This window comes from Tribolium castaneum, chromosome 6, assembly GCF_031307605.1.
Source record: "Tribolium castaneum strain GA2 chromosome 6, icTriCast1.1, whole genome shotgun sequence".
NCBI classification, from domain to species: domain Eukaryota; kingdom Metazoa; phylum Arthropoda; class Insecta; order Coleoptera; family Tenebrionidae; genus Tribolium; species Tribolium castaneum.
Genome location: NC_087399.1, coordinates 3,779,536 through 3,804,690, shown reverse-complemented (window position 1 = coordinate 3,804,690; position 25,155 = coordinate 3,779,536). Strand labels below are relative to the sequence as shown.

Sequence of the window (25,155 nt, the reverse complement as noted above, 5' to 3'; positions counted from 1 at the left end):
CAACGATGCCGGCAACAAAAGCTTTGTACAGGTAATCAATTTTGTTTGAACTTTGAAAAGAAATTAGACGAAAATACACCAAAATAGTCTCTCAGACGGTACGTAAGCGGTTGAGAAAAAATAATAAAGAAACGTTAGAAAGCTCCCGGAATAGCAACACTCCAGACAAGTTAAAAATAAATAAATGCATTTTCAAAAATTGGTTTCAATTCTAAGGGGCGATTTAAAATACGCAATTCACACACCAAATGTCTGAGCTACATTTGAATATTTGCCTTCGCCATTCAGATCGATAAATCCACCCTCGAACAGTCTGGAGAAAAAATATTTTCTCAATATTTCTGCGCTATCACTTCTGACATATTCAAATAAGCGTTGCTCTAATCTATAATTCTGCGATCCTTCAGAAATAAAATATTTACCAACAGCCGGTAGGCTTTCAAATCCTGGAATCCGATCCCTTTTAATATTTTCTTACCAGTCTCGAATTACACACTTCTAATTCAATTACAAAGCTATTACTTCGGCCAAAACCATCACTTTGAACTTCATTATTTAACCTCTGTCATATCCACGCATTTACCTATGTTACATGTGACTGACATAATAAACATTAATAATTCCCATCCCGCGATTCCGACAATATTCATATGCAAACACGCTTTAGCCGAATTGTGCTCAACTCGGATTTCCAAACATCGAGGAGAAAACATTAATATTTGAATAAGCTCCAATAAAATTTCCCTCGCATCCCGACATTATCGTAGATTACAAAACGAAAATAACTTAATTACCCCTACATTTTATTTTTCGAACATCAAACGCAAAATTCGATTCAGACCCCATCAAAGTCGGCCGGGCCGGGACGACTTGATTAGAAAAAATTAATAAAAAATCGGTAATAAGCCTCCAATCAACACAGAAAAAAATTCCTTGAACACACCGAAACCAAAACAAACACCTATTTTTGGCCACACACGCGGTTCTGTTTATGTAAACGCAAACACGCCGTCTATGATGTCGAAAAGCGGTGTCAACGCAGCCACGCCCACTTTTGACAATCGGGATGGGCGTGGCCGGTTATAAATGTCAAAATTTCAAGCACCAAGGCGAATATTTGTCTTGTATTTCACAGAAGTTTCCTTGAGAATTAATTATTATTGTAACTACACAAAATAAACAATAAGAACATCAATCAAATATAAATAAACAAAAACTAATTTGCGAGCGTTCGTATTCAATGAAAATGAGACGTTTTTATTACGTGGAATAACGTCCGGCCGTTTCATTATGTTACGACGATCGCATAAACAGATAAGTGCGCCGTTTCAACAGTTAATATGTAAAATAAAACGAAAAGTACACGGGAAAATTGGATAATTATCTTAATATAATAATAGGGCGGAAATAACTCGCAGTTTCCCCGGTGGTGAAAATTGAAAAACAGACTTAATTCATTAGAAGGGTTTGGAAATTTTGCAACGACACCCTTCCAGTTATTGATTCAGCAAAACAAACCTTTGCAAACAATAAATTTTATTGTACCGCACTAATTGGATGCAAGCAGAAAATAAACACATACGCACATTTCACTCGCTCGTAATATGCTCTTTGCGACTCTCGTTAAGTAATATGCTAATGAAGCAAGCGTCAGTTCTTGTGCGGTAAGAGATCTGGATGAAATTTCCTTAATTACGACATTAGAAGCTCGAGACTTTGTTTTTCCAAGGAAATACCTCAAATTAATTTTGTCAACAGTTTGTACAAACAGAATCGCGTATATATTTGCGAGAACAGCGTAATTACCATAATATTTGCACTTGCATATTCATAATTACGAGCAAACAACCGGTGAAAATATCACTCAAACATCTTGCTCGAAATTAGTCAGATTTTTTCGTGTATGAATTAATCATGTTCCAGATTTTTTCCATTAATAAGTGCGTCAGTTATCGCACTACACCCGATGTCATACGCAAGAGATACCCTCGATGATTTATCAATGACAATTCGCATATGATTTGTTCCCAGCTGCTGGCTGCAAGTGACGATTCAGTATGGAAAAATCGAACGAAAATTTATTTATTACCACTGTATTAAAATAAATCCTCAAATGACAATTTTGCAAAAACAGACAAACGTAAATTGATGACTCATTACGTTATTTTTACGCACATATTTTATCATTAATGGTGCAGCTTGTCATTGTTGTTTAATGTTTATTTATTTCGAGACTGCGGGGTTACAGAAACCATGTGTCACAGTAGGCCGCGGAATGTTGGAAAAAATCACGGCCGGCCATGACATGGCAATTTGATTATTTCAAGAGAAAAGAAACCAATTCAAATTCTTTGTAGATCATAAAATTATTCCAACAGCTCCTTTTATGTGCATCGACACGACGATAAAATTGAAAATAAATAAACTGCCACGAACTATACTTGACTTAACATTAAACATAGTTTAACCTGAAATAATCCCGATCAAAATTCAGGCGAAAAAGTTTGGCGAATGTTTGAATAAAACCAACTCAAACCCTCGTTATTGTTTATTACGCGCTTTATTGCTTACGTGTCAACCCTTTATGGGGAGATTTACGACTAAACTTTTAATAATTCTTCAGCAGAACGTCAATATTTCACATTATTTAAAATAATGAATACTTGTCGGTGTGCATAAATCGATTTGTGACGATAGACAGGGCCGGACTGGACAAAAAGTAGGCCCCAATTTAATCTAGACTTGTAATTGCTTACACGAAATAAAAATTACGCTGATTTGGTCGATTTTATTGGCAACACTGACACCTTATTTATCCATTAGCATCGACATGAATTGAAACTTTCTGATCAAAATGAACGAATCTACGAATGCAAATAATCAAGTAGTGATGAATCAATTCGCTCGAAACGGAAATAGAACCAAATTAGAGCCAAATCTCTGTTTTGAATTATTTGAAACACACTCAAAAAAATTAAAATTGCAACCTCAAAACAATACATAATTAGCTAATTCAGTTTTCATCACTGGCAAAAAAAGCCAAAAATGACAATTTGAGTAAAAATTGTTGTTTTACGGACTAGTGAACAAAAGTATGTCATTTAGCCATTAAAATAACAATGAAACAGTCATGATTATAAACTGTTGTTTACGCAAAGGTATTTTTCTTTAATGGCAAAAAATAAGTAAATAAGTCCCCTTTATTTCCTAACAGAAAAGCTAGCCTGTTTTTTTATAATACATTTTTCTTCACACAAATCAATACTTTATATTTTTCTCAATGAATGTGAAGTTTTTCCTTCCATAGAATTAAAAACAAAATTAAATTAATCAATAAAAAGTAATAAAATTAAAAATATACAAATATTAATTCACCGAAATTTTATGAGTGAGATATACCTAGTAAATAAGTAGTACAGTAAAAGCTCTCAACAACGAACACCGATGGAGAATCTTGAATTGTCCGTTGTGGAGAGGTGTCCACTAATGGGAGGTGGAAATTTTAATATAGGTTTTATTACGTTCTTACAAAAATGTCCGTTGTCAAGAGGTGTCCGTTATCTGGAGCTGTTGAGAGGTTTAACTGTACTACTCAAGTTCAGGAAAAATCTCTAACTAAATAAAAGGGGTAAGGTTTTAAAGCTAAAAAGTTATATAATTTGAACATCTTAGACCTAATTCAGTCTGGTTTCTTATTGAGAAAATGTAGAACAAAGGAAAAATGGAGAATAAGAGCATTCAACTAAAGTATAGTTTTTTATTCACCCAACTAGCCTATTAATATTTACTTTAAAATATACAATCATACAAATGGAAAAACTCTCTAGAAACGAGACCAACTTAGAAAAACGTTTGGACTGGTAGATAATTTATGTTACGTATAAACCCTTTTTCAATTTGAACTTGGAAATTGTTGTTGTTCTTATTAAATGCTTTTCAAAGATTTTTAATGTATTTTGACAACATTATTGTAAGTCCAAGAAAAGAATAACTAGAAAACTAAATCTTTAAAAAATATATAAAACGTGGGCAAATTGTTAGTAATAAAGTTTGTTGAAACATATAGTTAAAACAAAGGCAGGAGAACCGTTCTCAGTTTTTTATTAAATTTGTCTTTGTGGGGAAATAATGACTTAATTATTGTTAAACGAAAAAGCAGCGCAAACTTAGAGATTCGCAAGAAGTTTGTAAAAAAGCAAATGTTTACACGTTTTTCGTGCTTGTAACTTAAAAACATTGTGGTCATGTTTTGGAGCATTGGCTGCGCCACTGTTGCTGATTAAAAACGTGTAAAAATGGTAACACATCCTCGAGATTGTGCGTTTTGTCCGCCTTGTCATTGTGCGGTTGCACTACTAAAATAGGTACAATAAGTTTATTGTGGTAGCGTTTCCTTCGCGTTCGCCACAAAAGCTATCAGAAAATAGAGGCGATTTGTGCATAACTTTCCCGACGTTTTCCCATTAGCGTCGGTGGGCCTGTGCCCCCGCGGGTCCGTGTCGGAGGGCCCCAAATCCGGTAGATCGATGCCGGCCGGAGGCGTCCCCCGGCTGACATCCGGGGGGTGAACGACCTTGGTGACTCACCTGGGGTCGGGCAGCACGATCTTCTTGCTGGCCCTGGCAGCTGGTGTGCACTTGCTCTTCTCCATGGCCATGAGATAGCTGACATCGGCCAGCACTGCCTCTAAGTCCGCCATTTTGCAGTTTGCACCACACTCGCTCAAATAAACATATTTCGGTACACTGTGCACAGCTCACCAACACCTACCGCACGCGCCCCGCACTCGTCCTTACATAACGGCCCTCATTGACTTTACATAATAATCGCGGCACAGGAGACTGACGAGGAACGCGCCGTCGAGTGAGCAATCTCAAAGTTCCGTCCCTGGATCATCAAGGAGGGAACTCAAGTCCCTATCGCGACCGCCGAAACTCAAACAGCGACTGATTGGACGGGAGACAGGCCTTTCCTAGAACGAGTGCGCGAATGCGAACAGCTGGCCAAATGTCAAAAGCGGCGGACAGCTGTTCGCACGCGCACCAACCGCGCAAAACAAACCAACTCGCGCAAAACGGCAAAAGCCCCCACGAGACTAGCACTCGCACGGCCCCTTGACCCAACCAACCAGCAGCCACAAATAGACCAAACACTTGTTCCCCAATGATTAAATAAAAATTAATTTCGCACAAAGACTCAAACTGCAATGTTGGCGCCTTGACGAAACGACCAAACATGGCCGTCACCATTGACAGTCGAGAACTTTTCAACAGTCTGTCAACAAAAATCACACAATTATCGTACGGACGCGCTAAAAACGACCGCTCTGTGATAAATTCAACCCTTGACGAGCTAAATTCTTTCAATTATAAGTACCCAATCGTTGCAAACCCGACTGTAAGACTTAGCCGGGCCTAACCCCACTTTCTAACGTCAGTTTCCAGAAAGCTGTCCTTTTGGTAAACCAATGTTGCTCCTTGATACCGCCCGAAGACGACGAACTCGTGTTGAAATGTTGCCAGTTAATTACCAATTTAATTACGCGCCAGAAGGTGGTCATAGACGGACGCACGCTCACTGTGACCGTTTTGTGGTGCCTCCAAGCTTTAAAAGACCAAGACTCCAGTACGGACCTCCTTGTTGCCTTAGACGCCCTACTGCGTGCAAATGCTGGACATGAAGTTAGTCTTGCCCTAGTCATGACCCGCGCCTTGTATTCCTTTTTTTAGTTAATTACCGAAATTGTGAAAAACAGTACGCTCCTGAATTTAGCAAAAAATGAGCAGAAGCCGGAATTGGCATTCTTTGCCCTTCAGTGTCTTGAAGCGTGCACGATACCTGCCGATGATACTAAAACCTTACCTCCAGACGAGTTGAAAAATGAGTTTCAAACCAGTTTTGAAATTTTTTTGAAACACACAGTTAAAAACCATTTTAAATTGGATAAATTGATAAGTGCGAAAATCTACATTGTTTGCTTGAGGGGGTTGCAAAATGTAATCAAGCAAAAACCTGATTTGCTCTCCGATAATTTGGGGATAATACTAGGGGTTGTAAAGTCCTACATGTTGCTCGGAATTTCTGGAATTGAGTTTGTGAAGCCGCAGAAATTGATGCCTTCGCCTTTGAGTGTCCCTGAGACTAGCACGACTGAGTCTAGGGGGAAAGGAGGAAAGGTAAGTTATTAGGGGAGAATGGGGTATAGTGACCCTTATAGCTTTAAGATAAAAAAATTACGTGAATCTCCTGGGTTTTTTAGGTACGCCAGCTTTTTTTTAGATAAATAACTTTAAAAATTATTGTAATATTATTTTATACGTAATTTACATAAAAATAGAATATATTTTAACTCTAATTATTACAAATTTCACAATATAATTACAAAAAAACACGCAGAACATACTTAGATGCGTGAATAAATTTCTGTTTTTAAGTAACAGTGTTGCTCTATATTTGGATAATTTACCCCGGTCTCCCCTACTCAATTTTTAGATGACTAAGCAAAGAAAGCCCAAAACTCAGCCCACAATTATGAAAACTCGAAAATCGGAAAAATGGGACGATGACACTGGTGGTTACACTCCCGCTGTAACAATGAACACCGACGAATCAGTGCCTAATTTTGGCAATAGTGTCAAAACAAGCGACTCTGATTTTTCCGACACAGAGGGCGGAAATCTAGCGAAACTAAACGTAATGAATGGAAGGGTGCGTCAGGCAGCCCTTGGCTTATTTTTACACACAATTAAGGTCCGTATTTCAAACATGAAGCAAAGTTTTCAATTTCTTGTTTAGCTAACACACAAGACTGTGATTTTTTCGTACTGGTCGAGTTTCATCCCCGAAAACCCGCTTTCCACCAAACACAACTTAATGACTTGCATACTTAAGGAAACGTCCAATCGGGGGAGCATGGCGGCTTTGAACGCCCTCCTAGTCCTACTTTCGCTGTCCAAAGTGTATCTAGCACAGGCGGAAAAAGGGTACTTGGCCAGTCGCACTTAACTATGACTAAAACAAGTTTTGTAGCGAAAATCTCGCCTTTACACCGTTCTCCGTCGTGTTGGGTCTAACAATCAAAGAATTGCACAAATGTCTAAGTCTAGCATTAAGTGCGCACTCGATCCCTGTGCTAACAATGGTTTTGAAGTGTTTCGCGGCTTTGGTCCAAGCCACGCCTTATCACCGGCTAGCCCCCGGCCTTATCACCAAACTGATAAGGAACGTCAAACCTTTGGTCAGCCACAAAGACTCAACGGTTCAAGTTGCCGCTTTGATCGTCCTGGGGTGTGTGTTAGCCTCGGAACCGATCATTCCCGAGTCACGGGAAGCGTTCCTCAAAACGAACGAACCCGAAACTCCATGGCTGCTCCATCGGTGTCTCGCCAACTTGGAGCAGGACAACGTCCCCACTCCAGTCAAACTCGAATCGCTCCAAATAATCTCAGTCATGAGCCGAAATTATTTCGAGGATTTAGTCGCCCCCTATTTGGACCACGTGACTAAAGCGCTCGATTTATCACTGGCTAGTAAATACACCGACGTGCAGTTGCATGCAGGACGTGCTGTTGACTTCATAGGCCAGGCAATGAGTCGTTGTGCAGCCCCATGTCTCCACTTCTGGCACTCGCTCCTGCAAGGGTCACTCACGTCGCTCTTGCAAACCGAGCAGCCGGTTTTAAGGGCCATAGGCTGCGATTGTCTGGGGAGTATCGGGGCGGAGGCGTTTGAGCAACTCCCCCGTGACAAGCAAATTCTATGTGTCACCCTCCTCTTTACCAGCAGTCGCGACGAGGAAAACGCCGTTAAGGGGGCGGCGGTTAGGGCTTTGGCCATTTGTGTCCTTTATCCGAGCTTGAGAGAGGATTCAGGCTTTGTGGTGGATACCGCAGAACGGATATACAGTGTGTTGGGGGATGAGAATTTCGCGGTTCGGGTTAAGTGTTCGTGGGCTTTGGGGAATCTGAGCGATGCGCTTGTTTTAAACAAGTGAGTTGTGGGCCGGTTTTTGGTCGATTTGTAACAAGATTGTAGGGGTTCAGCGCTTCTCGTGGACGAGTTTCCCAAAAGTTTGATTTTGAAGTTGTTGAAAGGCACGATTAAAGCGTCAAGTGACGGCGATAAAATTAAAATGAACACGGTGCGGGCGTTGGGGAATCTTTTACAATTGATTGACGAAAGTTTGATTGGGGAACGAGAGTTTCGGGATGCGGTGCAAGAGGGGATTGGTATTTTGGTGAAAAACTGCACCTCGGGGTCAAATATGAAGGTACGATCAAGTGGTCAAGAAATTGTAAAACTTGACTTTATTTTAGGTGCGATGGAATTCGTGTTACGCCATCGGGAACGCCATGAAAAATTCATTTCTTTTCTCGTTACAAAACAACTGGCAGGTCAGTAAACTGTTTGATAATTTTTTTCCTAATTATTACACGACAGGAGAGGGTTTTTAACTCGTTGTCCGACTTAGTGGTGAATTTCCGTAACTTTAAAGTGCGGATTAATGCAGCACTTGCGCTCTCATCGCCTCAGAAGAGAGAGTTTTACGGACGGTTTTACCAACCAGTTTGGGTTTCACTCATTAAAGGGCTAGAAACGTCCGAAAACGTTGCCGATTTTAACGAATATAAACACCGAGATAATTTGGTGGAACAAGTAATTTGTTACGAAGTGTTTTGTTTTTTGTAATTATCGTTTTTAGATTTGTTTAACGCTTGGTCATTTGATGACGCTACTCACAAAAGAAGATTTGGCATTTATTAAAGATGGTGTTAATTCTGACTATTTAAACATTCAGATGAAGAGGGTTTGGGAAAAATTGCTACCCGAAAAATCGACTGTGCTATTTGATGCACAAAACTATGTTACCAGCTTAAAAAACAATCCCGACCTCAGCGATGGGCAAAAAAATACACTCGACTGTCTACACAATATTTTGAAACAAGATTTATAAATTATTTATTTTTTATAGAAATATACGATTTTGTTTATGTTTGTGTCTGCTCTTTCTTGATAAGGTTATTTCAGCCATTCCAGGAAGAATGCAATCAAAATTTTCAAAATAATTTTAGTAATATTAAATTTCTTCCAAATTAAAAAAAATGTGCCAAGAGTTTTTTGTTGAGGATTTAAAATGTGAGAGGACAATCAATCATTTAAATTAAACAACTGTTTAATAATTTTTAAAGCGTGTTTTTACAGTTTCTGGTTTTTAAAATGGAAATGACACCCCGCAACTTAACGATTTTTATTCAAAAAATTATTAAACATTTGAAATAAAGGCACAACATTTCTAAACCAAACAAACTTACGAAGGCACCATGCCTTTGTTCCTCTTCCACTGGGCGCCGCTTTTCCTATTATGGTTCGCCCGACTCGACTTATTCACGCTTTTCTTGTGTCTATTTTGGAGAACGTTCTTCTCTTGCCCTTGCCCTTTCGGTTTCCCCACCACATCGCTCTTTGGTTTGGGCCGCGGCGGCTGCCCTTTGCCTTGACTCCTAAATCGGGCCTCCCGTCTCGCTCTGATAACAGCCGGGTCTTCGCAAAAGTCAGCCTTGTTATGGGGGCGCTCGGACGCCCCCACAGGCTTGCCCTCGTCGTCGTACTCATCCTCCGAGTAGCTCGTATCACTGACGACGTCCTCGTAGTTCGGGTTGAACTTTAGGATGTCTTCAGACCCGTGATCGGGGACAGGAACCGTGGCCTCGTCAGCCCTATCATCATATTCGTCATCGTAGTCATCGAATTCATTGGTGTATTGTCTGAAATCAATAATAAAACAAAAAAAACGGGGCAAAACTGTGACTAACATCCCGTCCAGAATGTACGTTTTGATTTCCTTGATGTCTTTCTTGTCGTTTAGTAGTTTCAAAGCGTCGTCGTAGCCCGGCTTCCGGCCCTTGTAGGCCAGGATCGGTTCCTCCGGCTTGGGTTCCGGAGGTATCCGGATTAAGTCAAATGGAATGTCGACTAAATGAGGCGGGAGATTTTCCTCAAGAATTGCACTGATCACATCACTTGTGTTATAATTGTACGCTTCCAAGCACTGGAGGACGAATCCATCGCCCAAATGGGGGAACATATCAATCACCATTTGGATGGAACCTTCGATTTCTTCCTCACTGGGGGGCACAAACACCTCCTCCACGTGATTCGAAGGCCCCGCTTGCGCCCCCACGCCGTTCTCGTGCACAATCTCCGACTTGACTTTGCGATTTGAGGCGTACTTTAGCACGGCTTTTTCAAACGTTTTTAACTCGCTTTTTAGCGTTTTCCACAGTCTGTTGTGGCGCCTCAGACTCGTTATACAACTCAGAAGGTAATCAGTCCGTGTTTGGTCGCTATCAATGTTCCGAATGAATACAATTAAGTGATAAGAAACGACTCACATTTCGGTACAACTGCTGAACATTTCGTTTTGCGCCCCCACATCGTAACGTTCGTGATAATCACAGATAAAATACTCGTCCTCGAGGGCTGTGGTTAATAATTTCAAATAAATCTCGACAAACTCTTGCTGATGTATCGGGTCGCCACTAAAAAATTGCAATGTTTTTATCGCTAATTAAATAATCAAAACACTACCTAAACTCCAGGGTTTTATCCAAGCAATGTGACGTAAAGGCGTAATAAACGTCGATAAATTCCGAGCGTCCTAACGCAATCTCTTCGAAAACAATTTCGGACAGTTTGGGGTTTTGATCCAGTTCTTTTCTCCCGTCCAAGAAATCGTACAATTGATGGAAAACTTTTTCATAAGTGAAGGATAATCTGCGGGTTGTTACGTCTCGTTGTGATAATAAATTAAGTACAATTACCTGTACGGAATTCCCTTCGATAACGCTACGTTTATTGCCGGTTTGTGAAATTTCAGTAACATATGTAACGACGAAATTGTGTTTAATAAATAATCAACGACTGAAAATACCCAAGCAAGATTAAATACTGGAGGTTTCTCTTCAACAGCTATAGGGATTATCACAGCATCTGGTTCAAAGCCACAAACGTGACCACCGATCATTTCTAACGTCTGTAATCACTAATTTGAATAGATTATTTGGAAGTAGTGGCGTAATCACCAAAATGACTTGATCAAGCATTTCTTCAATCTCTTTATCACGGAAAACAGAAGTTTCATTAAAATATAGGGAAACTAAATCGTTAACGAAGACTTGGTTGGTTTCATGGTATAAAAGAAATAGCGTGATTACTATGGGGAGGTTAAGTAGTTTCTTTTCTAATAAAAATTTAAGACCTACACTGTCTGGCATATATTCACTCTGAAATGTGATAAGTTATGTATTGATTTTTTTTATATAAGTGAGTCATACCTCAGTCTCTTGGAACGTAGTTAGTCTTTGATAAACCCGGTGGAATTGCGAAAATACTGCTAAATAGAGCGTACACGTCTCATCGTCTAAATTTTTAATCTGATGAGGTAAAACTGGGCTCAGTAGAAAACTATGAAGGCTAATAGCCACTTTGGGTTCGTACAAAACTAGACACCAGAATTGGTGATAATTGCAGCTTAACAAATAATGCAACGTTTGCAAAAAATGGCGATTATTTGCCAGATAAGACGAGTTTTCGTCTTTCGATAAAGCAAAATTGTATGGTTGGTATTTGAAGTACTGTTGCGACTCAGGCAACCAAAATTTGCTCTATAAAACGATGATTATATTGAAATTGGGGTGTAAGACGTGTAACTTACAAGTGCAGGTATTATTTGGGTTTTGCGTTCAAAACATTGTTTTTCAAAATCGTCGTCTGGCCTAATTGACTCCTAAAATTACGAATTATCAAAAAGGGAAGTAAAGTACGCTTGACACTCACTAAAGGGGCGTCTTTGCGTAGCTCAACCACAAGTTTTTCTAAATGAATTTGGTTTATTGGCAGCTTGTTCGGGTTCTGAAAGTGAGGTTAAGCAGGAATTTTCTGACATAAGTTACGTACTTTGAAGACGTTGATGTATTCATATCCGGCGTTTTCATTGACCACGTCCTCTAAATCCAGGTTTTTGATTATTTGGGAGAGTTGTTCCATTATTGCATAATTTTACGTGAATTGTTCGCTTGATTGAAAAAACTACCGGATTTTTTTCACTGTCTGGTAATTGCCAACTTGAATACCAACTGCTCGTGTGAATGTCACCAGGTCGGGGATATAGGGTATTTGGATAAAAACAAAGCTTGCATAACGGCCTGTGAGCCAATATTTATTTTGTGGTTAATTTTTTCTCGAATTGTCATTTTCAAAACACATAGAGCAGAAAGACCATCATACCAACTTTATGAGTTGACAAAACTTCATAACATGTACTGCCTACCTATTATACCGTGAGAATTTAGTAAAAAGAATAGAACGGCAAGGATTCTTAATTCTACGTAGAAAAACGTCAAACCATAAAAACACGTCAAAGAAACAGGAAAAGCTGTAATAGTGTTTATTTACGAAATAAAAGTTTGCAACAGTAAAAAAATAAATACTACCAGTAGTATACAAAAGAAAAATAAATATGGCAAATAAATAACAGATCGTCTTAGGGAATCCCCGACATAGTTGTTCGCCTCAAAACTACAAAATTAAAGGAACCAAATAAAGAAAAAACTTTAAAAAAGAATCATTACTGTATTTGTAATAAAAAGAAAACAAACGTCTCAACTAAAAACAATTAAAAAAATATATTAAGTACATTTTTGACGTTTCCAAAAATTATCACCTTTTGTTAAACACGTAAAACAAAAATCCCAGACAGCTGTTAAACGGCACTTTCAAAAGAAACAAAACTTCTATCCTTGTGTTAGTATGTTATTCTCAATGCAATGCTCAACAACAAAATAAACTGGACGTGATTCTATCCAAATCCCCTGATTTCCACCAGAACGGATAATCAAAGAAAAAAATCAACAAAATAGAGATCATTAGTCTGCCAATCGCGCGACCCAACTGTCAGAAAAACTCAGTACCTTTATGCTTAAATTATATAAACAAACAAAATAGAGGAGGGGTTGCCTCATGATCAAGGTACCGTTTTCATAAATTATATCACATTAAATAAGCTACTAAACGAGACTATGACGAAACATACGCGACTTAACGCAACAATAAACAATAGCAGTCGATACCGGGTTCAGTACGGAGTCAGGTGGGGCGTTAAGAGGTCAACTAGGCTTCGGTGGAAGCGACAAGGGAACTCTTAGGGGTGTAGGCCGTGGCGTTCGGGTCCAGGGTCGAACCGGGCGGACTCTCGGCCAGCCGGACTCGCGACATGTTGCTCGTCGCCACCGTCGGACCGCCGAAACTGTCGTTCGGCATCACAGCCAACACTTGCGCGATTTTGCTCTTCAGCTCTTCGATCTCGCGTTCTTGCGTCCTGTTGGAGCCTGAAACCAACCACAACGATAATACCACTGAAAAAGTTATAAACAGGTCTAAGGTGGATTTAGCTCGATTTTGGTGGAAAATCGTAAGTTTGCGTTTGACTTACTCTCTCTGATTTCGAGTTGTCGCTTCGCCTCGCCCAGGGCGCTGAAGAGGTCGAGCTTGATGCGCGTCTCGGCCGATAACGAATTTTCTAAATGGGCGTTTTTCTCCTGCATTGCCGTGAGGGCGGTCATGAGTATGTCCATATCACGGAGCTGATCGACTAGGGCGGCATTTTCGCGTTCCAGCGCGGAGTACCGTTCTTCGGCCCAATGCTTCGTTGTCCGACACTCGCTCAATTCGGCTTCTAATTCTCTACGACGCGCTCGGCACGCTTCCGTGCACTCGCCGCGCGATGACTGTGCCACCACCTAGTTTAATAATCCAGAACATTGAAAAATTTGTTTCAATGACTACTGGAAAATTGTCTTACTTGAGCCGCTCGGGCCTCCTCTTGTTTTCTACTTTTACGTTCTTGATTTAGTTGCGATTCTAGATTGCATCTTGCTCGCCTTTCTTCAGCCACTCGACGTTCCAAGTTGCTGATCGTCTGTTTATCGGAAGCGCGGGAACTTGCAACACTTTGATAACGCTGTTGCACGTCTTCGATTTCGCGTTGCATCGCTGTCAGCTCGCCCTTGATTACCTTCTCGCTCGTGGTGAGCGCGGCAACCTGACACAACACAAAAAAAATTATTTAATTGGAAAAAATCCCTTTACAGTATTACAATGCTGCTACGAATAGTTATTTATTAAGTGGTTTATTATCCACGAGGTGAAATAAAGAAACCGATTTACATGAAAACGAGTTGAATACAATATTTTGTACTTCGAATTAGACGTTTCGTACTGAAAAAAGGAAAAATTTGTGCATAATATTCAGATATCACTGTGAAATATTACAATAGATTTAGTTAGTTTTACCAAATATTTTGGAAAACATGTTAATTGTAAAACTAAGTTTTAAATAAATTAACATAACAATGTTTCCAAAGACTATATCCTTTTGTGTGTGTAATGTCCTCAATGATTCAATATTTATGGTTCAAAAAATATCACTGAATTTTGTCGTGTGTCCAAGGTGAGTCTGTTAAAAGTATATTTTTTCCGTATCGTTCATTTTGTAGCGTAATTATTTCTCCGTCGTTTAAGCTATTAATTTCTTTTTTTACTCAACTAAAAATATTTACTTTTGGGCCGGCACTAAAACTTGGGACATCCTGTTTATTTGTTTCTTGTTGATTCATTTCATTCATTCATATCAGCTACCAAATATTCAAGAACATTGTTTATCTGGAATCAAAAGACAAAATATTTAATGCCAAAAAACTTGATGGTTGTCATATTTCCATAAAGCATAAACACAATTTTGTCTTATTATTATATTTAAACAAATCAATAAAAAAAATATCTGTATTTATTAAATTCTCCTTAAAAATGGCTTTGTTTTAAAATTGTGTATCTTTAAGAATAACGAAGTTACGAATACTTAGGAGATTTCGCTAAAATTCTTTGCCTGAAATTGTTTTCTCAAGAAATAAGTTTCAGCGATTTTCAGATAGGTACCTCAAAAAATGGCAAAGTCGTAACAAAATTCAATGAATCAGACAAACCTCTTTGTTTGTCACCTAATCACAGATTATATTTTTTGTTGGTGGCGTTTTATCCTGTTATGCCGTTTAATTCTATTCAGTTCGTTACTTGCAATTGTCGCGAACGGTGCCTTAATTACAAAATTAAATTTTGCGGTTCAAAAGTTTGAAATTTGTGTTGATCGCGGTTAATGTGTGCTCCAAGAGGGGATTACAGGAAGAAAAAGAGAAAACAAACCGGATTAAAGGGTTAGTTTGCAACAATTTCTTTTTTGAAAAACTATATTAAAACCCGGTTTCACTGAGTTCCAAGGTTTCAGGAATCATAGTTGAATTTATTAGTAAAATAAATCCACAGAAACGATGGTCATAATCAGAGTAACGATTGTTTTTAACTGTTTATTAAATTTAACCAACGTTGCCGGAATCGGGCCTAAATCTCTTCGACACTGTCATAATTTACGGCATTTTGCCAAGTGATTGGCATTTTTCAATACGAAACGTCAGATTATTAATAATAAAATGTTGCATCCAACTTGTTTTCTTGTTTATTTATTTCAACTCGTAATTGTAGTTTCACTTGTGAAATAAAGTCTCAGACTCGTTAAATAAATAACTATTCCACTAATGTAATGGGACATTGTTCTAATTTCATTGTTTTTCATTCCAGTAAGTCCGTTTAAGAAGATGATGCGATGAAAGCTGCTAAAAACTGTAGCTGACGATGCCAAAAGGTAGGTGTATTTTATTTTATTTTTATACAGGGTGCTTAAAAACTGGCGCACCAACTCAGTGAAGGGTGATAAAGAAATGCTCCCATATAAAGACAAAAATAATACAAATTATAATTAAATAACGAATTTTAAATAAATGATGTATTGTGTAACAATCCTGATGGCAATAGAATTTGATCAATAATAAAAATAAGTTATTTTTGAAACGGTTTCCTATTGGAACATCAACAAATTTTGTTTTTTTTTGATAAATTTTAATTTTTTTAATTAAAAAAACTGTTTAGGACTAATAAAAAATTTAAAAATAATTATTCGTCACTGTGTTTAGTAACAATTATTTAGTGTGAAACATAAAATCATTGAAAAATAATCAAAACTGAGAAAGTTAACAAAATAAGTTTGTAGCTTCAGATTGTTTAAAATATGATACTGGAAATTTTTTCTGCTTCTGAACAATGTACCAGTGAGTTGGTGCGCTAATTTTTTAGCACCTTGTACTTATTGTCAATAACTGAGGTGTTGAAAAGTGATAGTTTGGATAAAATATTAACATAGTATTGTGTTGATTTTGTTTTTAATGTATTTTTAATGTCTTGCTACAAACTGTAGCAGAAGATGGCAAAATGTAGGCGCATTTTATTTTTTTCTTATTATCGCCAAGTGAGAAAAATTGATTTGTGTTTTATTTATTTATACGAACTAACTAACACACAAAAAAAATCTAACTAGTTCATCCGTGGCTGTAAATGTGATTATAAAAATCAACTATACAGATGATTTGTTTCCAATTAAGGCTTTTTTTTATTATTTACCTGCAGCCTGAGTTCTTGCTCGCTGGCTCTGCTGCTTTGTAGGTCCGCCCGCAGCCTTTTAGCGTCGGCCTCGAGCTTTTGCAGATACTCGGCCGCTTCTCTCTCCTTATCCTGTTCCTTCTTTTCTCTTCGCCTCGTCGGTCTCGGTTCATGTTCTTGAACCGTGGCCGTCGCCGTCGTCGACGTGATTTCTTCAACGCCGGCACTAATCGCCGTTCCATTACTGTGCGAATGATTAACTTGTCTTTGTCTATCTATGTGCTTATCCGAATGCCTGTTGTGTTCGTCGTGTTCTTTACATTTATCGACAGACTTTCTATGATGTGATTTGGTCGCGTGCACACCGTTGGCTATCGTCCCATTGGGGATGTGGCCGTTTTTCTCGTGCAACTTATTATTATGTACTTTGGCGTTTTGTACGGGGGCAGGTACGATGGCTGTGGAGACTGGCTCCGGGGGCGGCTGCACGGCAGGCGGCGGCGGCGGTAGGGCGTCCATAGGCAACGCCTGCTGCATCAGCTGCATGTAAAACTCGTTCTCTTTCGCTACGTCGCGCTGCTTGCGCTGCCGCATCCTATACCTACACAAAAACGCAAATTTTATTACACGACTTAAAAATAAACAACAAGTCAAATAGTTTGGGCAGAAATAAACAAAAACTATTTTTGGGGACGCCATTTTGCCGGCTACCAACCAACCCAAAGTTTTTAACCATTTATTGTCGCTACTCTACATTGGCAATTATTTCGCACCACCCTGTATACACCAACGCGATTTGGTTACACAGTCGGCAAAATAAAACAAAAATTCAAGCAATAATGGAACTTATTACCTTCTTATTGTCTCAGCCGCTGGACCCGTAATATAGTTAATTAACGTTTGGACACAACACAAAAGGGCAAAAATAACACAAAACGAGACATTTAAAAGACGCAATACCATAAGAGACATTTCGCTTAAATGGAAAATGACAATCAAAAAAATAATAAATACAAAGCAAAGACGCTACTCTAAACTACAAGCATCTGCTACACTAATCGTAAACACGAAAATAGCCGAAATAACGGCCGAAATTTCAATTCCTATTTACAAACAGCCAATAAAAATTCACTATTGAAGGGCATGCGCAGTGCAAAGGGCGGGAAAGTTCGAAAGTTTCAAGTTTGTTTCAGGTTTTTTCAAAATTTGCTTTATTATTTGTAGTCAGTCTGTGCTTTTAATATTACGATTATAAAAATCTGTTTTGCTTCTCAAGAATTATTAAATTGTCTACCTAAAAAATAAAGTTTTAAATGTCTAAATTTAATAACTAAAAAATTTGACTTCAAATGTTAATTTCAGCAACAATACACAACAAGATCATACTTTTCTTAAATTCATAGTTTTTATATAATTTTTTTAAGGGTATTCGCCAAAAAAAAAAAACAAATTATTGCAAAAACTAAGCAGAAACACAGCTGTAATTAAAAAAAGTTATGAGGCATTTTCGAGTTATTTTTATTTTACATTTTATACGCAAATTATTTTTGATCTACTATACTTCTTGAGACAGTTGGTTACTAAAAAAGCCAGGTGATGCCTTCCAAGAGCACTTAAGTCAGACAGGAAGTAGTAACATTTTAATTTAAAATTCTTTTTATCCTTACAAAGACGGAAATAATATCAATAAGACAACCGGCTTTCCCGCCACCTGCTACACTCCGTCTGGCAAGAGCTATTTGAAAAAATCAATTCGTACAGTTATTCTGAACTTGATAGAAAAATAAAAATTAAAGAAACATGTTCGTATTTTTTACCGGTATGAATTAGAAAAAATCTAGTAGGCAACACGTGCGACCGGTTCAATAGTTTTCACATTCATGCATTAAATATTCGCGCAATTATAGACATAACGGCTATATGAAATTTTTTGCAGATAAAAACGCCCAAGGAAAATTTAAATTGCCTCAAATGGGTCAAACAGGCTCTGATAAATAAGCCACTTTCATGGAAAATTATGTATGATATAATAATTACTTAGCTTATAAATGAATAACGAATTATCAAATTAATTCAACAGCAGTCAATTTATTTAATTTGTTGATTCGTTTAAAGGCCCCCTTGTTACGTGAAAATCGATCAAAATAACTAATTATCAGCTATTTTGAACACATAATTTACGAATACCCTTGATCTACGATAAGAACAGTCTTTTGGAAAAATTAATAAACAATACGGTGATAAGGTTTATCAAAATTAATTTACTTTCCTCGATTTTTAATCAGGAGGAAAGTGAAATAAGCATTTAATAAATAACCGAATTTTTTGCGGCATTACGTCACAGTTGTTACTCACCCTATGTAGGACTTGAACCCGAACCCCAGGGTGACGACGGGGTAGCCGATGCAGTGGGCGGCGAAGGGGCGGCACAGGTCCAGGTGGCCTGGCATGTGTTTGACGTCTCGCAGCCGCACTGCCGCCTCCAAATAGACAAAGAGCACCCACAGAATAATGGTGGGTGCACAGATGCCCTTGTCTGTGTGCCACACGTACTGCACCCAGACATAGGTACTGGCGGCGAAGAAGAGCCAATGAACCGGGATAAAGAAGAAGCACAGCATGTCTGAAGTGAGCGCAATGCACACGAAAAAAATTGAAAAGGCCAGGCCTTGGTATTTGAAGGAGTCATAGACCGAACGCAGCAGCAAATAAAACGGCCATAGGAACTCAAATCTGAACTCCAGGATGAAATCGGCCAGAATTACCAAAACCCATATAATCAGGAACTTCAGGTACAGGAGAGTACTGCAACAAAAAGATTCGTGAATGACAGCCGGGGGGCCGGGGGCGACGTAGTGTGTGCGGTATTTACAAGTGCATAATCCGGAATTACGTTATGGGCTTAGGACGATAAAAATAAATGTTTTGACAGCTGCCTCCTAACCTATCTCGGTGGTTGGCTCGGTCGAGTTGGGTCGGGAAAATTTGGGAAAACCGCGCCGATGCTATGGCGAGCGGGCTCGTGGCGGCCGGACGGCGAAAATCCCGTCCGGAAAATTCAAAATCGTCGGTTTGTTTAGGAAAACCAGCCATTTTGAAACACATATGGGACAGATCGGCTTAGACTGTGAGGTGCTCAATGCGCTTTGCACGTGGACTGTCACATTCCAACGCGGAAACGTACCTTCCGTAAATCCCTTCGGTGATTTTGTTCCTTTTCATGGGTCTTCTCATCTTACCGATCTCAGCATTTCGTCTCTTCATAATTCAGACCGAACCAATGCTCCGAACTATTAGTCGACTCACTCCCAGCGGTAAAATGCCAAAAAACTCGGCTGTCTCATGGAATTTTTGTCACAAAAACTTCGCTTTTGCGGTAAAATGTCTTTTGTTGTCAACTTGCGCGCTTCGCAATCCCGCCACCAGATAACGCCACGCAAACGTCAAACGCCACCGCCAGATTCAAACGCCACTCGTCCTTTACAGTTTATTTAATTTGCTGAATACATTCGGAGAAATCGCTTAAAAAAATAATTACACTAGTATGCACAGACCAAAAGAGGTGTTACAGTTTACATAATGAACCCAGAAAACGCTTACAATGTAACAATAAATCTAAAAAACTGTCAATCTCCTCACAATTATCAAGCGGCTATTTCGGATTGAAATGATAAAATTTCTCAATAAAATTCCACCGTAAGACCCAAAAATCAATTCCAAAACAATAATTATATGTATAAAGAAGCTAAAATAAACAGCACGGTCAAAGCTTACAAGATCCTCTCATAGAACAGCAAATAGGCTTGCGCGCTCAAAACCCGCGTCTCGCTGGCTTCGGAAACGTGCGAATCGCTGATATAGTACCACTTCCCGGAGGGCACCTCGGGCTCGCCTTGCGCCCCCTTGGGCGCCTGCCCCTTCTCGTTTTTCTGATTTTTGGGCAAAAACTGCCACCTATAGCTGTTCTCCTCCAACTTGGGCCGCACTTTCACGTAGGCCACGTAGTGGCCCCCGTGAATGGACCCGCTATGCTCCACAACCCCGTATAAAGAGTACAAGACTTTCGTCTGACCGGCCTCGAAAGTCGGGAGGTTTTGGGAGCGTTTCGAACAGAACGGCGCGAGATCGAGAAGCGTGGGGAACTTGACGAATTTGGGGACTTTGGCGGAGCGAAATCGGTACACTTGGAAACGCTTCAAGTGCAGGATTAGAACGGCAGGGGGGTTGTAGATAAGGAGCTGCTTGGTGGCGTTGGTGTAGACGGTTTTCTTATCGGGGCCACCGTGGCGCTTCGTGCACAGCTCGCAGCTGACTTTGTTGTTACCGGTCATCAATTCGCAAGCTGTGAACTGGTTGAGGCAGGACTGGACAGAGTATTCGCCTTCTTCGCACTGGTAACGCGCCGACATCGTGTTGGTCCACAGGTCCACGTCTTCGTCGTCCTCATCCATCTGAAGGAAATAATACGTGCAAAAACTAAATTTAACTCAATCGCTTAGTTGGTTATGGAAATCTGCCAGTTTCCACTCTGTATATGCGTAATTCGGATTAAAAAATGGGCTAATGAATGCGTCAAAGATTGTCGGCGACATTGCATCACTTTAAATTATTTACTCAAACGAAAAATTTCTAAACTTAGTTATAATATTACTGATAAGTGAGATAAATCGTAAACATTTTGCTTGCTTTACAAGTTCTACAGTGAAATAGAGAAGATGCGCAAAAAGTCAAAAACTTGGAATTTATACTTTTAAAGTGTTAGACACTGACCATTTGTTTATTCTCTCTCTATTATCCGTTAATATTAGCCCCATTTGACGATTTTTCGTTTGATTTTCGCCAAAATTCCAGGAAATAATTACCTTTCTTACCCAAAAGCAAACAAAAGACAATGTAATTTAAAAAAAAAATAAATAATATTTGGTGATTTCCTTGTCAGACTTGGCAAAATAATTTTATGAAACAAGCTTGAATAAATCAAAAATCAAAACTATTTAAAATTTAGTGACTTTCCAGCTGTAAAACGTGCTAAAATCCTAGAAAAAAACAAAGATAATGATATTGGGTAGCAAAAACTTTTACTTTAATTTTGTTTTTTTTTGATAAAATATAAATTACTGTTGTTTACTATTACAAGTAAAAAAATTTAAATAGCAAAAAATACACATCTTCAACCTTCTTTGACGTTTTTTTTTTTTTTTTGACTAATTAAAAAGTTCAGTTTTACCGTGTTTTAGACAAAATTCCTCGAAATAATTGAATTTTTGACACAATAACGTACCAAAAACGACTCCAAAAAAGCAAAATTCATACAGAATTTGATCTAATTTCAAGTAAAAAAAAACTACCTACAAATTCACCAAATTCTTACAGAAAAACTGATTCCTTATATACAAAAAGTGCTAAAAAATACTCGAAAAGACATAAGTAAGCCACTTTTCAACATTATTTAGTCATTTTTCGGCTTATTTTAGAGAAAATTCTGCGAAATAATTCCGCATCGCGGTGAAAAACATGCTAAAATGTTCAGAATGGTTTGCTATGATGTTTACAACCTTTCCGGGTTAATTAAGCGGTTTGTTGTCAAAAAATTCTGCCCTGATAACCAAATACCATAAAGCCTGACATAAATTATTCAAGCTTTTAGATCTCCAATATCAAAAGCTATTAACTTCCCTATAATTCTATTTTAACAATTAAGCTTCTAAAAATTTTACCATATACAAAAACGCCAATAAATAAAAAAAAACGCAAAAATATTTTGTCTCTCAGCCCAAAAAAAAAATCCTAAAAAATTTGGACAATATCAAAGTATCAAAATAGTAGCGTAATTAATTTCCTTTTGTTTATTAAAGCATTAATTTATTTTTTTACTCGGCTAGAAATATAAAACTTGGAACACCTTATATTTTCGGATTTTTTCGTCTCACGTCCCGATTGTATGCATTATGTGTACCAAAGTCGTGAAATAGTAAATTACGTCCACTTAACGTTGAAAAATCCCATCGTTAGTTACGCAAGGCTATCAGCATTTATAAATAAACCATAAGACAAAAGTCAATAACCTATTTACAGTCCCGATTTAGAGCACTCCGAAATTACTTTCCGGTGAACGATAGTTTACGACCTTGACTCAACACAGCCAACCTTGCCATTACCTACATACACACTTAATAAAAATAAAAACCACAACCAGAAAAGTCATGAATTTGTTTAACTCAGTGAATAAACGTAGCGCATATTTAATCTTTTTTCTTTGTTCTTTCACTTGTCATTTCAATACATACATTTTCATGTCGTGACATTGTTTTAAATACAAACCTTTTCATCCTTTGGATCCTCGCCCCCACAGGCACCTTCGAAATTATCATCATCGTCCATCTTATCGTTGCAAAACGTACCAACTTTACTCGAATCACCATCGTTCAGTAGACTTAATTTACTCAAACCTGTCTTCAAATCGACGTTTTTGTTGTTCACGAAGGCCAGTCTCGACTCAGGCCTGTCGAAATATTCATTACCGCTGAAGTAAAAAATGTTAGTACAAAACATAAGTCAGTGGCACAAAAACCTACTCTTCTTCCGGACTACAATGATCGATAAGGGGGCTCCCCATGTCGATGTTGGTCTCACTCGAGGCCGGGCTATTGTCCGGAGTGCCGTGCGACGCACTAAGCATCCCAATCGCGGGGCTGGGGACCCCACTGTCGTCAATGCGCATTTCGGGGGAAATACCGCGATTGTTCGAGTCGGGGCTGCTGTTATCGACCTTGTCCGAATTATACCCCGACTCCATCCCTTTGGTCACCTCCTCGGACACCTCGACGTTGTCCTCAACGTCGGCGTCCGACTCACTATCCGACTTATCCATGTCCACGTCAAGCCCGGCCGTGGGCTGGTTGCTGGGCCCCATGACAATATTGACGTTTTTATGCGACTTTTGCTTCTTGTTTTTCTTTCTTTCCGCACGTTTCTCCTTCTTGATCTGGTGGCGCGACGGTTTATTATCCTCGATTTCCTCGGCTTTGCGTCGCAAAACCGGCGGTAGTTGTTTTTCAGTGATCGGTAGACTTAAATCTAGGAAAAACTCGTCGCGGTGCGAGGTGTGTTGGCACTCCTGGCACTGCAGCGTGCTAACAAGCACCCCTCGGAAAACTTGTTCGGTTGGTAGCAATAGATCGGAAGCTTGTTGGCCGTAAAACTTGATTATTTTCTTCTTCTCACCCTCGACCGTGCTCGGGTCGGTTTTCGTGTTCAAACCTAACCGGTCGAGGATAACCGATTGGTAGCGGCGCAAGTCCTCCTCTCGCACGGCCTCGAGTAAGTGGCGCAGGAGCTCGTGCGAGTCGTGTTGGTTGCCGCCGCCAAACTGCGGCATTCGAGCGGTTAGTTTGGAGAGAAGTAAACGAGGAACGTATGCTTCACTGCGTCCATTGTTCACTTCGACTATAGTTTCGGCCAACGTGGCCATAAGCGGGCGCCACTTCTCCAACTCCCCGGTCAAGGGCTCAAGTACCGGGGAGTCGCTATCCTGGGGGTTCAACTTGCCCCCCGGTAGTTGGAAAAACTGCCCCGGTTCGGAGGTTTCTTGTAAAAGGTTTAACAAATAGGGCGTTTGAGCTAAACATTGAACTACTGAATTAAAGAAACACGTATTGCCTAGGTTCATTAAGCCACGCGGTCGAGGTACGCTCGAAGCGGTGAAATTGAACATGTTCCCAAAACTCATGCTCGAAGTTACCGGGACTAAATCCATCACCTAGACAAAAAATTACAAAATCGTTTTCACGCGTTTAACTCTTACTTGGTGCTCGGCGGGTTTGGGCACCGCGTTGCTCTTGCCCTCGGCCAGCTTCTGGAGGTATTCGACGGCTTCCAGCAGTTTTTTCTTGCAAGTCGCATTGACGACTTCATCACAGTCATAACACCAGACACTCCAGTTGGTCGTGTCGACGCAAATGGCGTGCGAGTCCGAGTGCGGGGTCTTGAAGTGCTCCAAGGCGTGCATGTTTTTGTTCCGGCCGCAGGCCTGGTTCCCGCACCGCAAACACAGCCATAGCGAGTTATCGAACTCGAATTCGGGTTCCATTTCGGACGCGACTTTGGGCATCTTCTTGCATTGCTCGCATTCGGTGGTCAGTCCGGTCTTGATTAGGGCCTTTTTGACCTTTTGCAAGTCCACGGCCTGGCGGACGTGACGGCATTCCGTCATGTTGTCGTTCTCGTCGCAGGATTCGGTCGATTCGCCCCCCGTGGGGTCGCCTTGGTGCTTCTTCTTGCTCATTGTGACAAATGCCCTTCTATTATTCTAATCACATTAACACGCTTTAACCTTCATGAAATGTGGTGCAAAAAATGGGCGCTTTTGCGGGGCCGGAAGGGCGATTCGGGTGTTGCGTGGTCGTGGGCGGCGATATCAGCGGTTTTTGCCTAATTGTTCATTGAAAATTGCACAAAATCGACGAAACTCACCACACCATTCCTACATGACAATTCTTGACATTACACTTTTTTTATAACCAAAGTGTGACAGCTGCACGAGGGACAAATTCCCTAGCATCACAAGTGGAAAAGTTTCTAGAAAAATCGGCCCGAAAATACCACCAAACGCGA

General features: G+C 39.6%; 5 protein-coding genes across 7 annotated transcripts in view; 1 reads left to right on the top strand and 4 right to left on the bottom strand.

Moving 5' to 3' along the window:
- Positions 1 to 5,025, bottom strand: part of LOC654946 (G protein-coupled receptor kinase 1) — a 62,297-nt gene extending 57,272 nt beyond the window's left edge. The window contains exon 1 of the mRNA XM_015982659.2: positions 4,587 to 5,025. Coding sequence (XP_015838145.1) covers positions 4,587 to 4,699 — 113 coding nt within the window. The 5' untranslated portion in view covers positions 4,700 to 5,025. The remainder of the gene's footprint in view (positions 1 to 4,586) is intronic.
- A 172-nt stretch (positions 5,026 to 5,197) lies between these two features.
- Positions 5,198 to 8,990, top strand: LOC655008 (uncharacterized protein). The gene is made up of 10 exons (XM_008198730.3): positions 5,198 to 5,397; positions 5,445 to 5,681; positions 5,730 to 6,176; positions 6,493 to 6,750; positions 6,796 to 6,983; positions 7,030 to 7,989; positions 8,035 to 8,269; positions 8,316 to 8,393; positions 8,440 to 8,655; positions 8,702 to 8,990. Exons 1-10 carry the CDS (start codon positions 5,236 to 5,238, stop codon positions 8,951 to 8,953), a joined length of 3,033 nt encoding a protein of 1,010 aa, XP_008196952.1. The 5' UTR covers positions 5,198 to 5,235; the 3' UTR covers positions 8,954 to 8,990.
- A 242-nt stretch (positions 8,991 to 9,232) lies between these two features.
- On the bottom strand, positions 9,233 to 12,132 carry LOC655075 (uncharacterized protein). Its single transcript, XM_008198685.3, has 10 exons — positions 11,956 to 12,132; positions 11,836 to 11,910; positions 11,714 to 11,785; positions 11,334 to 11,663; positions 11,082 to 11,282; positions 10,821 to 11,032; positions 10,588 to 10,773; positions 10,392 to 10,538; positions 9,813 to 10,343; positions 9,233 to 9,764 (listed from the first exon to the last, which is right to left on the bottom strand). The coding sequence occupies exons 1-10, from the start codon at positions 12,043 to 12,045 to the stop codon at positions 9,308 to 9,310; spliced, it is 2,301 nt and encodes a 766-aa protein (XP_008196907.1). The 5' UTR covers positions 12,046 to 12,132; the 3' UTR covers positions 9,233 to 9,307.
- A 288-nt stretch (positions 12,133 to 12,420) lies between these two features.
- Positions 12,421 to 19,948, bottom strand: LOC655147 (uncharacterized protein). 3 transcript variants are annotated; one of them, XM_961656.4, is made up of 6 exons: positions 19,727 to 19,948; positions 18,898 to 19,347; positions 16,564 to 17,143; positions 13,859 to 14,098; positions 13,490 to 13,796; positions 12,421 to 13,385 (listed from the first exon to the last, which is right to left on the bottom strand). In XM_961656.4, the coding sequence occupies exons 1-6, from the start codon at positions 19,804 to 19,806 to the stop codon at positions 13,168 to 13,170; spliced, it is 1,875 nt and encodes a 624-aa protein (XP_966749.1). In that variant the 5' UTR covers positions 19,807 to 19,948; the 3' UTR covers positions 12,421 to 13,167. The 3 variants fall into 3 exon arrangements, with proteins under 3 accessions (XP_966749.1, XP_008196908.1, XP_008196909.1); XM_008198686.3 differs by lacking the exon at positions 19,727 to 19,948 and adding an exon at positions 19,487 to 19,707; XM_008198687.3 differs by lacking the exon at positions 19,727 to 19,948 and adding an exon at positions 19,415 to 19,706.
- A 67-nt stretch (positions 19,949 to 20,015) lies between these two features.
- On the bottom strand, positions 20,016 to 25,122 carry Usp16-45 (Ubiquitin specific protease 16/45). The gene is made up of 4 exons (XM_015982656.2): positions 24,347 to 25,122; positions 23,118 to 24,301; positions 22,864 to 23,065; positions 20,016 to 20,993 (listed from the first exon to the last, which is right to left on the bottom strand). The coding sequence occupies exons 1-4, from the start codon at positions 24,824 to 24,826 to the stop codon at positions 20,313 to 20,315; spliced, it is 2,547 nt and encodes an 848-aa protein (XP_015838142.2). The 5' UTR covers positions 24,827 to 25,122; the 3' UTR covers positions 20,016 to 20,312.
- Between the last annotated feature and the right edge of the window lie 33 nt (positions 25,123 to 25,155).

Bases quoted from the DNA above. Each gene is read 5' to 3' on its own strand.
- LOC655008 (XM_008198730.3), top strand. From the start codon at position 5,236: ATGGCCGTCACCATTGACAGTCGAGAACTTTTCAACAGTCTGTCAACA. The intron at 5,682-5,729 runs GTTAGTCTTGCC...TCCTTTTTTTAG, and splicing joins GTGCAAATGCTGGACATGAA to TTAATTACCGAAATTGTGAA. The intron at 8,270-8,315 runs GTACGATCAAGT...ACTTTATTTTAG, and splicing joins CCTCGGGGTCAAATATGAAG to GTGCGATGGAATTCGTGTTA.
- LOC655075 (XM_008198685.3), bottom strand. From the start codon at position 12,045: ATGGAACAACTCTCCCAAATAATCAAAAACCTGGATTTAGAGGACGTG. The intron at 10,539-10,587 runs GTAGTGTTTTGA...GCAATTTTTTAG, and splicing joins GATAAAACCCTGGAGTTTAG to TGGCGACCCGATACATCAGC. The intron at 10,344-10,391 runs GTGAGTCGTTTC...GAACATTGATAG, and splicing joins TTCAGCAGTTGTACCGAAAT to CGACCAAACACGGACTGATT.
- LOC655147 (XM_008198686.3), bottom strand. From the start codon at position 19,647: ATGTGTTTCAAAATGGCTGGTTTTCCTAAACAAACCGACGATTTTGAA. The intron at 17,144-18,897 runs GTGAGTAACAAC...GTTTTTGTGTAG, and splicing joins GGGTTCAAGTCCTACATAGG to GTATAGGATGCGGCAGCGCA. The intron at 14,099-16,563 runs GTAAATAATAAA...GTGTTGTGTCAG, and splicing joins AGCAAGAACTCAGGCTGCAG to GTTGCCGCGCTCACCACGAG.
- Usp16-45 (XM_015982656.2), bottom strand. From the start codon at position 24,826: ATGAGCAAGAAGAAGCACCAAGGCGACCCCACGGGGGGCGAATCGACC. The intron at 24,302-24,346 runs GTAAGAGTTAAA...TTTTTTGTCTAG, and splicing joins CCAAACCCGCCGAGCACCAA to GTGATGGATTTAGTCCCGGT. The intron at 23,066-23,117 runs GTAGGTTTTTGT...TTTTTACTTCAG, and splicing joins CATTGTAGTCCGGAAGAAGA to CGGTAATGAATATTTCGACA.